At 37.8% G+C, this 14,442-nt stretch overlaps 1 protein-coding gene across 1 annotated transcript in view; it reads left to right on the top strand.

The window, feature by feature from the left end:
- Positions 1 to 14,051, top strand: part of GALNT2 (polypeptide N-acetylgalactosaminyltransferase 2) — a 99,762-nt gene extending 85,711 nt beyond the window's left edge. Inside the window, exons 12-16 of the mRNA XM_062572247.1 lie at positions 2,324 to 2,416; positions 2,621 to 2,704; positions 4,447 to 4,573; positions 9,053 to 9,172; positions 10,582 to 14,051. Coding sequence (XP_062428231.1) covers positions 2,324 to 2,416; positions 2,621 to 2,704; positions 4,447 to 4,573; positions 9,053 to 9,172; positions 10,582 to 10,737 — 580 coding nt within the window. The 3' untranslated portion in view covers positions 10,738 to 14,051. The remainder of the gene's footprint in view (positions 1 to 2,323; positions 2,417 to 2,620; positions 2,705 to 4,446; positions 4,574 to 9,052; positions 9,173 to 10,581) is intronic.
- The last annotated feature ends 391 nt before the right edge of the window (positions 14,052 to 14,442 follow it).

The following is a 14,442-nucleotide window of genomic DNA, read 5'->3' as shown; positions in this document are numbered from 1 at the left end:
CATTGTGATTTGATCCCTGAAACATTATGATAATTACTATGGTAGCTTTTTTAAAAGTCACATCTGTGTTTTCCAGTCACTTGTGTTTAAAATGACTTTAAAAAGAAGTACCTATATAGAGTTGAATAAGGAGAACTGAAGCCTGCTGTCTAGTGTCTTGGGTACTTGCACCCTTTCCCTGTTCTACGTTTTTCTGCAACTGACTTATTGCCTCTGTCCTTGGCTGTTCCACTGTTTCAAATATTGAAATGCTATTAAAATTTTTATTTCATTGGAATTAGTTTTGAGTTGACCTAGAAAAGTAGCATATCACTTAAAAGCAAGGTTGACAAGTTGTGGTGTGTTTGAAGGTCATATCCTCAGTCAGCTGATTTGGGTGTCAAACTAGTATAACAGTATGCCTAAACTGACTTTCTTGGTGAGAGAGGATGAGAAACCGAACATAATGCAATACCCTTGTAATACAGGTATTGCCCAATATGTGTGGGACTATGGTGCCAAGACACTAGGTGCGTGACATCGGTGCTGTTTTTGCAGTCAGGACTTGTTGGCTCATCCCATCATCAGTCACGTCAGACTAGTCAGTACGCACTGCCTTTTAGCATCCGGAACAAATTGGTGGTTCAGGATGACAGACTGGGAGCTTTGCAGCATGAGAGGAGAATGCAGAAGACATCCTGGCTGTGTGGTGTGGGCAGACACAGCTTGTGTCTGGTAGGGTTTATTAAGTCATGATAGCTTTGCACTTATATGCTTTATTGCTTGAGGACCAGCTGCTTTAACACACCACTTCACTCCACCTGAGCTAATAAACCCTGCTGACTCCAGGCTGCTCCATGCAAAGTGCTTTCTGGCAGCACAGCATCAGGTTTCATTAACTGCGGCATGGCACAAGCACTCACTGCACCCTACAGAGTGTTCCTCAGTACCTTGACTTCTCTGGGGTCTTACTAGTTCAGGCAGCTTTCAGCATCTAGACTTTCCGTGTTCGTGCTGCACTGTGCTTGAACTGTTAACCCCTGAGTATGGCAAAGTGTGGTACAGAAATGTGCGTTGCAAGTGTCTTTTGAGTTTGCCTCGCAAACTGCGACCGCACTAGTCTCTCTCCTGCTACCAGATTGTTCGGTCCACAGGCAGCCATAGTGATGGCTGAGCAGCCAGTTTCCAAAGGCCTGATAGACTGTAAGCGAAGGTGAACTGAAGCAGCCTAGGTTGAACAGGACTTTTTTTTCTTTTAAAAAAAACTTGGGGCAAGAAAAACTCAGCCTTCAGACAAAAAAAAGATGATTGAGGTATCTTGTGGTTTTTTTTTTTCCTTCCCTACCTCCTTCCCTCTGAGAAGTCTGCAAGAAGCACTTAATTTTAACTATTTCTATCTTCTGAAATTAGAAAGAATCATATTAAAGAAATTGACTGACTGAGTTTACTGTAGTTGCTTTAGATTAACTTACTGCCAAATGTAGAAAAGCTTCAGAACATAGCAGCTCTAAATAAGACTTAATTTTTAAGCATAAAGCTGCAAACAATAGAAGTAAATATGAGTTTTCCATAGAAGCCACAGCACAGAAAAAGGCATTATCTTCTTGCAATCCAAGAGGAGATTTAAAGGTACTGATTACAAATACAGTAATTTTAGTTAGAGATGCTTTTCATCAGAGGTAAAGAATTGGGGTTTTGTTTTTATTAACCTTTACTGCAGTAATTAGATCTCTCTGTATTTTACAGCATTTAAAATGTTTTCTAATGTTCTGGTTTCCTCTGTTAGTTAAGCTACAGTATACTTGCTTGATTCATAGACTTAAATGTCATTGCAACTTGTGTCTATTTGGAATGCCAAAGGCTATGTTGGTAGAAATAGACACAGATTGAAAATGCCTAAGTTATTAATGTCTTTTACCTTGCTGAAAAGAGACATGCTATTAGCAACTGTTGAGATTTTAGAGGTTTCCAATTAGCATACTTATCCAGATGAGCATTCAGTGAATTTGGTTTCTTTGTAAGAGGAACTTGAAAAAGGAGGATTTTTTTCAGAAAGTTTGGTGAGACAATATGTATTAAATGCTGAATATAAACCTGAAGAAGCTGTGTGTGTGGAGAGGGCATAAATTTCATTCTGAATGCATCAATTTTTGATTTGCTAATTGTTTTGTTACCTATATCGTTAATAGGGAGCATTCTACCTGGTTTGAGACAGCTGACTATGTAGTACTAGGAAGGATTAAAATCACATCAAGAACAAATGACATGGCTTGATTGTAGCTAGCAAAAATATAACCTGTGAATTTCATGTGTTTCCTGCCCCCCCTCCCCCCCCCCCCCCCAGAAATACACGTAGAGCAGCAGAAGTCTGGATGGACGAGTATAAAAATTTCTATTATGCAGCAGTGCCTTCAGCCAGAAATGTACCTTATGGCAAGTAAGTCACAGTTGCTTCTTTCTGCTGTTCATTTAGTCTTCACAAGTCAGCACCTTCTGAGGTGATGGCAGTGCTAGCTGTCATGTATTATCTCTCTAAGATATAGTTCTACTAAGAAGCATAAGAATTTTCCGTGTGTCCATTAAAATACACGAAGCACAACAGCCTGACTTTGAAAACTGTTTTATGTTTTTTGCCCTCTAGCATTCAAAGCCGAATGGAACTCAGAAAGAGACTTAACTGTAAACCCTTCAAGTGGTACCTTGAAAATGTTTATCCTGAGTTACGGTGAGTTTCAGCTGCATTTTGGGTAGTGTGGAGTTGTCTTTGTTTTCCCCTCAGAAAACATCAATTTCTCTTTCCCCTTCCTTGGACATAAAGCCTATATACAAATATATATTTTTAAAATTGGTTTGTGAAAACAATGCCTCATGGGCTTGCTTGCTTTTTGTTTTGTTAGTTTTGTTCCAAAAATGCCATTTATCTCCCAGTAATCCATTTTCCTTTCCACCTACTTCAACTGCATGCTGCCATTGTGTCCTGTATTTTTAGAGAGCAGTGCCCATACATATATATTTCATCTCTGAGCCTCATGTTAATCTCCTACGCAAGCTGTTTGCTTGAAGGGCATCGTTCTGCATCCTGTCATCTTCCTTTAAAGTTTCTGCCCTCACCTTAGGCACATGCTTAGTTCAGTGAGCAGACAATCTCAGTACAGTGCAAGTAACTGAAGTCAGCAGATAAAGCTGTGTATCTTTTGCAGACATTGATAAATGAATAGCTATAAGAAGTTGAATCTTCTGCTTTTTTCTGTGTTACTGCATTATAGGGCAATCATTAACCTTTGTGCATGTGAAAAAACGGGGAAATAAGAGGTAACCTTGCTAACAACTTGTGAAATAAACCAATAATTACAGAATTTAACTTAATACATGATGAAAATTAATATTTACTGCTTTAGAACGTATCCTGATGAATGAAAACTTAAGAGAAATATTTTTGTATCACTTAAATGAATAAACTTCTGTTCCATAACATCTTGATAAATATGGCTACCAAATCTGAACTTAAACTAGTTTGTCTGCTTTTCCTCTAGTTGTGGCTCGTAAGAATCCTTTTTTTTTTTTTTTTTTTTTTTTTTTTTTTTTCCTACCTCTACCTCACAACCCATGTAAAGCTAATACAGAACCATGGATACTGAACAGTCCCATAAACTAGGACAGTGATGCAAAGGAAATAAGTTACTCTTTATTTTTTTAAAAAAATGCCAGAGGATATTTATTTTTGTTTAATTTAACAGAAGAAATACGGCTTGCAAGCTGTCCTGGAAAATGTACTAAAATAAATATTACTTAAGTGTAATGTCTTATTCTGTCAGTTCTCATGTGCACAGTTTTGCTGAGCTGTACGAGCTGCAGTTCTGAGTTGCACTTAATCTTATGGAAGTCTGAAGTTTTAAAAGGAATGAATATGCTATTATTTTACTGTCTGCTCTGAACTGATAGATACCCTACAACTGTACTCTGATTGGACTTGGTTAAATGTTTCCAAAATATGAATTTCAGTTTCTATGCAACTGTCTGAAAATAGATAACAACAAAACACTAATTTTTCTTTGACACCATTCCTAACACTTTTGTAGAAAGTCTGGAACAAATATGAAATGTCAGATTTCTGCCACAAGCTAACTTAGCTGGAAAAAACAAGAGAAGTGCTAGATGACTAACAGATAACTTTAAGCCTTGAGTGACCTTAAACGTTAACATTATCATCTTTAATTTGTATGTTGTGCTGAGTTCATTTGTTTATTTGTTCTGCTGAGTCTTTTCATATTCTGTCCTAAGCGTGCAAGTCTGCTCATGTTTGATCAGTTAATGTCAAATAATTACCTTCTCTCAAAAGATGATTAAATTTTCCAAATAGAAATCATCACTTACCTTCAACTTTTCACCTTGAAAATACTTCAGATAACGGAAGCTTAAAAACAAAAGAGAAACTAAATTAAGCAGATATTTCTCATTTTATTTTAGGGTACCTGATCATCAAGATATAGCTTTTGGGGCTTTGCAGCAAGGTACCAATTGCCTTGACACTTTGGGCCATTTTGCAGATGGTGTTGTTGGAGTTTATGAATGCCATAATGCCGGGGGAAACCAGGTCTGTATGCCATTCATTTTTTTTCCAGAGCATGTGATCTTTTAAAAAAAGAAGTGAAACTTTAACTCCAGCAAGTACTCCAGCAAGTACTAGGTACTGGTGACAGGAAGGTGAATCGAATTGAACTCAGTAGACCAGTTATAAAAATAGTGTGGCTAAATAACATCTCCCTCAAATATAACTTCGCATTTTCAGGGTTAATCTCAGAGTCCAGAGATTCATGCAGTATATATAAGATTATTCCCTTCCTCTCTCTCTTAATATTTAGTTTTGTCCTGTAGGCCAGTCATATCCTTCCCAGAAGTTTTCTACTTCTGTAGAAAGCTTTTATCCATGAACTGATGGTGAGGGGAGGTGGTTTTGTTTGGTTGTTTCTCCTCCCTCTGAAGAAAGTATTTGGGTTGGAACTTTGTCCATTATATTAAGTATATAGCCTATGGTCAGCAAAATCAGCAGGATACATTACTGTGGTGCTCTATTAGTCATTTCCAATGTGCAGAATGGAGTGTGAAAAAGTTGTCTGAAATCCCAGGAAAGCTCTTTCAGAAAAGAGATTCCTAAATGTTATCACCTATTCACTAACAGTAAAGGAGTAAAATTCACTAACAGTAACAGTAAAGTAAAATTCACTAACAGTAACACTCCCAAAAGGGAGTGTTTCAGTAAATCTTTTCTACTTTTAAGCTAATCACAAATGTGTCAAATCTGAAAACAACATCCAAAGGGGAACATTAATTATTGCAAGGAATCTAATTATGCAGTTGTTACTTATAGGCATCATTAACCAGGAGTTTGCATATGTTTCACTAGTTGTCAGTGGCAGTCACTCAATTCTTTTCAGAAGCAATCTAATCCTAAATCAAACAAATAAAATTAGCACATCAAATACATCCCCTGTTAAAATATCTGACCGATTAAAAATTACTATTGAATGAGTGAATATATCAAAAATTCGATCTCTGATTTAAATTAAAGGGAAAAACCCTACAATCAAACAGAACAATAAATAAAGTTATTTCAGGAAATGCATCATGTCAACTAGAATATATTGTCATCATAATTTGAAGTATTCCTTAATCCCTTTAGTAATGGAGAAAATATGTCCAGTGAGGCTTTTTCTGTTTATGAAAGTGCACTTATCTTTTCAAAACACCAGGATCTTTTTAGAAGAAAAAGTGGGCATGTCAAAGTTGTTTTGGTGCAGATGTTTTGGAAGTTTCTGATGATGATGTATATTTTCTATAGAAGTATAAAGTTGTCATCTTTCAAACCTCACTCCCCGAGTCTGACTCTTCTGTGAAGTCTCATCTGTGAAAGTGACCATAAAAAAACCTAATGTACATTTGCCCTGAACAATTCCCCAAGAAAAGACACGCAGGCAGATTAGGAGGCAGAATGGGTGAAAAATATTTTGTATGTCCAAGCTGAATTAATATTGGATTGGAGTAATTCCATCCTATCCAAAGGAGCACAGGTGAAACATTCCCCCAAAGAAGCTGAGAAAAGGAGGGAAACAAGTGAAAAATGCATCAGGTTCTGCAGAAAAGTTGCAACTGACACCTTGCTCTTAAACAATAGGTGCAGAGAAAGCAGGAGACTGACTTCCTAAACTTTGCAGGGAGTAGGAAGCAATGCTTGTTTTCATATCTGACTATTTTTCCTCCTAAGTTGAGGCTTGCTGATTGGAGAGGCCTCTGGCACTGGAAGAACAACATGAGAGAGGCTACCAGGCTTCCTTTTTTTTCTATTTAAAAGGATCTTACAAAGAGTCATCAAGTGCTTTTAGCCTGAAGGATAAGAAATGTCTCTCACAAGTGTTTGGAAAAGAGATTTTTCACAAGGAAGTAAGCATAGATGGAAGGTTTTGTGCTTTCAGCCAGTAGTAGAGTGGCAGAAGCTCCTTTATTGCCATACATATTGAAATAGCTTACGCTATTCATAAGCTTGTAGAGTAGGTACCTTTATCCTAGCCTTTTGGTTTCTACAGAAACTGAGGTGGTTAAAAAGATCATTTATGTTCAGATATATTGTTTTTGCCTATCTGGCATTTGTTTTTTTTGTAATGGAAAGTGTTTGCTTGAGGAAGGAATATAGTAGAGGATTTCAGTTTGGATGCTACTGTGAAGAAAAGTTTAGATTTGTTTCAGTCAGCTATTATCAGCACTTAACTGGACAGAGGCTTTTCTGACTGGGATAGGAATTTGCAATATTTCTTTTACTGGAAGTACTGAGGCAGCAATGAGATGTGGAATATGGCCTGTATCTTGCTCAGGGTTATCCTGAGACTCTACTGGTGTTCCCATCTGGGGCCCAAGATGATTGAGTGCTAGATCTTCAGAAGACAGCATAAATGTAGTTTAAATTTGTGAGATATTTTTGGAATACTGACACTGTCTTGTTATGTTAATTTAAAAAGACTTCTTGAGAAAGTAAACCTTATTTAGGAAGAAGCCTCAAAATCTGCTTCTTTGTGATTAAATGGGAATGATCAGCTTTTTATGACCACAGACGAAGGTGTAAAAATTCTCAAGCAGGAATGAATGTAGTGAGCTTAACACAGGAGAAGAGGGTTGGGGAGCAGACCAGATTCTTTGACCTAGCCCTGTCTATTCTATACTCATTCATACTGAGATCACTTAGAGGGGATCAGGAGTACTTATCTATGGTGAGCAGTGGAGAACCTCTCCCATAATGTGGAACGTGTGCTCTGGCATATGCTAGACCTAATTGAAAATGTGAAATGTAAATGGAAATGAGATTCTTTTCCTGAAACAAGTTGGTGAAACTTAGTGATTAGAAAAGGTAGATCTGCACGTATAAAGAGCTGAAGAAATTTTGCTATATTATTTTGACAATAGAGTACAAATATGTAGGGTTATGTTAAGGAGATAAATCCAAGTGTACACAGACACAAGGGAAAGGTCTAAGGTTAATGCTCTACTAACTTGCTAGTTCTGGTTTATGGCACACTTATTTCAGATGCCCAGATTTTTCCAGTCACGTCACAGGCTAGCCATAGGACAGTTCTGTGTACTGAGCGTGTACATAACTGCTGTGATTTATCTCCCTCCTGCCCCCCAACATTTGATGCAGTGGAATTTGCTTGATGCTTGCTTGCATTTATAGCTGCTCATAGTTTCAGGTCACCACATGAAAGCATCTGTGCACTCTGTGAAGGGCACTTACATCACTGCTTTCAGCAGCAGAGCATGGGACTTAAAAAGCCAATGATGTAGCTTCATAAACATGTTAGGGTTTTGCATGATTTCTGCTATATCTGGGGCTCTTCAGTCTTCTGATGGAAGGGTGAAGATGTATAAAGCAAGATTTTTGAGATTCTGTAACTGTCTTTGACTGAAGGGTTCTCAAACAACATGTTTCACCACTTTAACCTAGCAATGAAGTAGTAAATGTAAATCTTAAAGTGGATCATCAACAGATGCTCTTCAGGGGCTCTTATATTTTCTTAGAAATTCCAGGTGAGTTCTAAAAATACTTAGGTAATTTCTTAATGTTAAGTCATTATTAAAAGTGGCTATGAATGGCCCTTGATGACATTGTACAAACTGGAGGGAACTGAGAAAACAAGCCATTTTAACAGTCATCTGAGATGAGTTGCTGGAGAAGAGTTGATCATGCTGTGTTTTGTGCTTTTTTTTTTTTTTTTTGTGTAGCAGTGAGCTTGAGTTGAACAGTTAGTGTGGCTCCAGTGGTAGAGGAGATCCCTTAAAGGATGGTTAGAGATAGGAAAAGCAATGTGGATCCTAGAGACCAAACTTTAGAGTGAGAGGCATGGAGAAAGTCTGAACATCAGGGCAAGATCAGGCCTGTTGTAGGACACTGAAACCTAACAAGTTGAACAATGTTTGTGCAACCTCTGTTACACAGATGATATTGGCAAAATGGCTTTTCCTTTTTCTATATTTAAGAAATTGCATATTTAAATGTATTCAAAAGAAATTACATGTTGTAAATCACATCTTGGATAGGAAGTATTTTTTGCCTTTGTCCTGGAATTTGGCAGTCTTCTATGCTGCTTTCTGTTACTCTATTGTATTAGGAACTGTAATTTTTTCCCTCTGCATTACATGCATTATTTAGTGTATAGTTAGAGTGGCCAGAGATGCTGCAACACAGACTTCTGTATGAGTGTATTTACTGTAAAAGGTGTATTATACTTAAATTTGAGGACCTGTATGACTGCCAGTTGTACCTCTGCAAAGCCAGTAGAGGGAGCAAAAAGCTAGTCTAGCCCAGAGCTGATCTGGGAATATCAAAGCAATTGAATTTACTCTGTTTGAAAATGACCTTTTTTTAATTTTTTTTTTTCCTGATCTGTGTGGAATAATGAACTGTTCTAGCACTCACACTGAGTTCTTCACAGGAATTTAACCTGTGCTAGAAATGCAGAGGTAGCAGTTATGTTCCATGTGCATATGTTTGCATATACAAATTTTTCACTTTTCTTCCTTTTTCTAGGAATGGGCCTTAACAAAGGACAAGTCAGTAAAACATATGGATTTGTGCCTTACTGTTGTGGACAGAGCACCTGGTTCACTAATAAAACTTCAGGGCTGTAGGGAAAATGATAGCAGACAGGTGAGTATATCATGAATGCATTCCTCAAGCAGCAGAAAAGAGCAGTATATGAATGAGAGTGCAAGCAAGTGCACTGGTAATTGTATTTTCTGCTATGCCTTCTGCTCGTCACTGTCTCCGTATTGTTTGTGTGTGTAAAATCAGTGTGTGAGACATCTGGTGATACCAGCTCCAGCAATATGCTTGTGTACTGAGCTTTTCTATTTATAGACAAGTATCCACGTTATATTGACATACAGAGCTGTTATATCAAGATTGGCCTTAATGTAAAGGTTCACACAACAGCATTTGTGTGCAACACTCTTCAGGTGTCATGTCTGTTTTTTTGAAACAAAATAGATATTCCAGAATTATTTTTGAAAGGCCTTCTTACATATAAACTGCCTCAGAGGAGGATGGTTTGGGGTTTTTCTTTCTCCTTTTCAACTGTGAACAACCCAAATTATACATGAACGTGCATCCACAGTAGTGAAGAAACCTTATTTTATATAGCATTTGAAGTTAGAAGAAAAGGAAAACATTATTGAAATTATGGAGAAAGCAAAGGAATGAACAGGCTTTATAACAGCACTTTATTATTAAGGCAGCATGGTTGCTCCGTTTATTTGCCATGCATAAGTAAAATCACAATTGCAGAGTTGTATTTATCTTTTTGATCTAGTCCTGTAACAATTATCAATTTCTGCAAAGTCATCAGTTCTGGTCTTCAGCCAACTTCATTGCTTCTATATCACAGTGTTTACATGTACAAACAGATCACTGAAACGTTCCAAAAATATTTACAGGTAACGAAGCCAAGAAAGAAGGATTCCCTTGGTCAGGTTTAAAGGCAGAATAAGCCATAATTACTGGAGAAAAGTGTGTGTGTGTTTTGGGCTCATCAGTAGACACTACTTTTATGAACTCTGTTCTGTTATCCCTAGCACCAGCTTGGATAACAGAGTTTCTGACAGCACAGATTAACCAGCTGGTTATCTTCCATATATTTGAAGGTCTTATGACTGATTTCTAGATCTCTGTTAAGGTTGCCTTTGATTGTGCTTTTTGCTGCTTTATGTTCAGAATTGTACTGGTAGTGATATTGTAGATGTGTTGTAATTTTTTTCTTCAAATCAAGAGCGCACATGGTGTGACAGTATATTTGGGAAGAACTCAAATGAAGAAAAATGATTTGGTGTATCCTGTATCCAATGTAGTGTTAGCTGAATGTGAATAGCTGTTTTTGGCAAGATTTGTGATAGCTTAGACAAGCCTTGACCATACACACCACATACTACTTTGGCAGTATTCAAAGCTTTCCCAAGCACAAGTTGGGGAAGGATATGAGGACTCAGACTTCTGAAGACAGGATGTGGCACTCATCCTTTTTTCTGCTTTTATAGCTTAATATGTTTTATTTTCTCTTTCAGAAATGGGAACAAATTGAAAGCAACTCTAAACTCAGGCATGTTGGCAGTAACCTCTGTCTAGACAGCCGAAATGCCAAAAATGGTGGTCTCACCGTTGAGGTCTGCAGTCCTTCTTTGTCACAGCAATGGAAATTCACACTTAATCTGCAGCAGTAGAAGGACTTACGTGCAAAATGCTGTTTCAGTTCATAGACATTGGGCAAACTTTTGATTGCATTACTGATGTATTTCTTAAACTTTCCATGGAACTTATATACCTCAGTATTCCACCTTTATCTGAAACTAGGAGAGTGCTGAAGCAGACACCAGGGAACCAGGGGGACTTGGAGCACTGCAGTGGCTTCACTGGACATGACTGCAGCATGGTTCCTGTTTTATGTATGAAGACTTTAACAGTTCCTTTCTGTCTTCAGTTACATACTTGCACAGCAGATAATTAACTCTAGGAACAGCTAATGTATAATAGAAAACGGATCTCAAAAACACCTTTGGGGAAAAGGATGTGGAGGGAGGGTGGGAAAAACTACTTAGGAGAAGATCATTTGAAGTCTCCATTTGCTTAGAAATCATTGTTTGTGGTTTCCAGAAACAGAAATGTCATTTTGAAGGTTTTTTTTTTCCTGTGTGTACTTGGTATATTTGAATATGAACTTTTCTATGATGGACTCTAAATATAAATATATAAAATATATATATTGTCAGCTCTCAATGATTTATATCAATTTTCATCATCCTATAATTATCAGCAAAGTGATTGGCATATATATAACCAGAAACTGGATTGGGATGCTAGGAGAGTGAAACTTTGAAGATGCAGGTTTTGTGCTGCTGAGTATGATATCCATGCTAACACTGGATGCTTTTGCTTTGCAAACTGGATCTACTTCTTAACACTTCACCCTCACTGGAGATCGTACAACTCAGGAGGAGAAAGAAAATAGCAGAACAAGCCAGCGTATCTGCACAGATGATTGCTCGGATTGTTTATTCCAACTTGGAAATTCACAACATGTGCTCTGGGCATCTGTAAACTTTTACTTGACACTTGTGTTGATCATTTCTGTAGTACTTTAAAATATTTCTTCCTTTGTTTAAAAAACCTGTTTAAACAGTGCAGATCTTTCACAGATGCAGCCATGTGGGTTCAGCACAGTTTTATGCTGGTCCTGATTGGGATAGTGTCTTTCTGTCTCAAACTCCCCTTTTGAGTTTTCAAAGCAAGATAAATAGTAACACTACTGTCTACAGATAGCACAAGACCTTGATTTTAATTTGCAAGGATGAGCAGCTACATAATACCTCTGAATTGCACTTGCTTCACTTATAGACCTACTACTGGGGAATTTTCTTGAGTTTTCTTTAAATGGAGTTTTTGAATGGATTCAGGCTTGGCTCTGGGAATTAGTCTGGATACCAGCAGATACAATATGGTATTTCTAATTGTGGAAACAATGCGTTTTACAACTTAAATCCAGTTGATGTCATTTTTGTATTAAAGTAATACTGTCAAAGTTGACCCTGAAAGTTGACCTGTGCTTTCTTAGGTTTACATAGAACATTTTTTTTAAGCGAATACTTCAGTGAGCTGTTACAATGAAAAGCAGCGGTAAATAAGTAGTTCCATCACTAATAAGCAACACAACCTAGACAAATTAATAACAGATGCGCAGTGCCAGGAAATGATTTTGGTAAGATTATGGATCTCAGAAATGTAGAGATAAACACTTACTATACTGTAGTATGCTGGTACAATTTTTCCTTCTTTCGTTGTTTCTGGAAATAGACTAGTTCCTGATTTTCAGTTTCCTTTGGTTGTGTTTATACAGTAGATGTAAAGGTGGTACTCTTGTGGGCAAAATGGCTTTAACTGTTTCAGTAAATGTGCCCATAAATACCTTGCTTGTCTGAAGCTGTGACTTGCAAGTACCTGCATCCCTATTTGGATGGGAGCATTAAAGGAAATGGTTATATCCAGCTTCTGACTTTTCTATGAATAATTAATTTTTTGGGGGGCTTTTCCAGTGCACTTCCGAACTTCTCTGCTTTAGAGGCCACACAGCAGATAAGCTAGTCTTCAGCTTTTAGTCTCTCCCAGTTGGTAGCCTTTTAACCTAGGTGTTGATGAATGTGATTTACAAACAGCAGTAGATTTCTGCTGCTCTGCCAAATAAATGCTGAGATATGGGCTCAGCAGCAAATCAATTGTTTGCAGGTTTGGCAAAACAGAATTTAAATAAATAAATAAATAAAATCCATGCAGCTTCTGCTGTGGATGTTTTCCGATTGCAGTTTTGATCATAGTAAAGATAGTAGTAATTGAAATCAGAAATTGCAACTCTGACCTGCATCCTAACTCCAAGTCAGAATCACTAGTAAAATTCCCTACTCCTCCCCCTAACCAAGTCTTAAATGTCAACGTGTATCTCAAAGTAGAAGTTTGTCTAATTCCCCACAGATGCTGTGCATAGAGATTTTAATATAGGAGTAGTATGTTATAGACAGCATTACTTTTCTTTGAGAGAACAGAAAAGAAGTGGTATCTTTGTTATGTTTACATGACAGTGTGCCAAAGTTATTTACTGTGATTTTTGGGGGGTTTTAATGTTTAAGAAATCAGCCTATTTGAAAGATAAATTAAGAACCATTGAAGCAAATTGTGATGGATTATTCTGAGAACTTTTCTTACTGTCTTCAGAGCAAGAATGGTGACATGTTTGTTTTGCAGATTCTCAAGACACAGTCTGGAAACTTTTTTTCAGTTGGTTTGAAAAGTCTGCTGTACAGAGCTTGTACTTGTTCATTTTATAGATGGAAACCATCCTTGAGAAAATGTTTAACTTAAATAAAGAAGAATGCTTTATAGAAAAGGTCATGGTTGCTAATTTAACTGAGTGAAAGCAAAAAGTCTGCCTGGAGCTTATAAACTGAAGCATCTCCCAAATGCTTTAATTGACTTGATTGTGTCATAAAATTCCTATTTAAAGTGTGTCTATGTGTACCTGGGTGTATGCTTCTATTTGAGGGGAAAAAATGTTGCTTGTATTTAAATTAGTGTGACAATTTAGAAGAAACTGTCTTATTTTAAAGTCTATTTTCCTTTGAATTAACCCTGACTGAAGTCACCTGAAAGCACTGGTAAGGGCAGACTGTTTGTTTGGGTTTTTTTGTGGGTTGGTGGTTTTGGTTGTGGGTTTGGGGTGTGTGGGGTGGGTGGGTGTGTGTGTTTTTCTTTTTTTGGCCTAATGTCAAGACTTCTACTATTCCCCTGTTCACTGTCAAGCTACTCTTCCAAAATGGTAAGGCCTCCTGCAGCCTGTGGGGACTCGAGGTGAGGGACTGTAGCTGACTTGAGTGCCTGTCCTTGTCTGCTCCTACCATCCGTCAGACCTTCCTTAAGCAGCCATCTGTGATGTGCTTTAAGCTGGATCTGAAATATTGTGCATTAAATAAAAACCCAAACACTTTGTAAAGTGTTGGTTTCAATGTGTGTTTGGGAGGGGTGGGGTGGGTGCTCAACAGGTCTAGTTAAAGCTTGCAACTTAACTGTTGAACTGGCATGACTAGGCAGAGAGCAAGTCGTGTATGGTGGGTGATGGAAAGTTGGGAACATGAGAGCAGGAAGAGGCTGGGTTTTTGGCACCTGCTGTCATGGGAGGGATGTAAGGTGGTCAGTGATGGTCATCTAGGCAGAGGTAGGCTGCAAACTAAGCAGGTAGGGGAGGGTAAGACCTTTTCCAGGAGGGTAAATAGGAAGCAAGAGAACGAAGGAGGTGAAAATCTTGTCTGTGATGCTTCATTCAGCTTCAGAGGCTCCTCAAGTCACTTGGGCGTTCCTTCTTTCCCACTATTAATAGTATACAG

Source organism: Rhea pennata, chromosome 3 (genome assembly GCF_028389875.1).
Source record: "Rhea pennata isolate bPtePen1 chromosome 3, bPtePen1.pri, whole genome shotgun sequence".
In the NCBI taxonomy this organism is placed as follows: domain Eukaryota; kingdom Metazoa; phylum Chordata; class Aves; order Rheiformes; family Rheidae; genus Rhea; species Rhea pennata.
The sequence above is the reverse complement of the archived record's forward strand: the minus strand, read 5'-3'. Positions and strand labels throughout refer to the sequence as shown.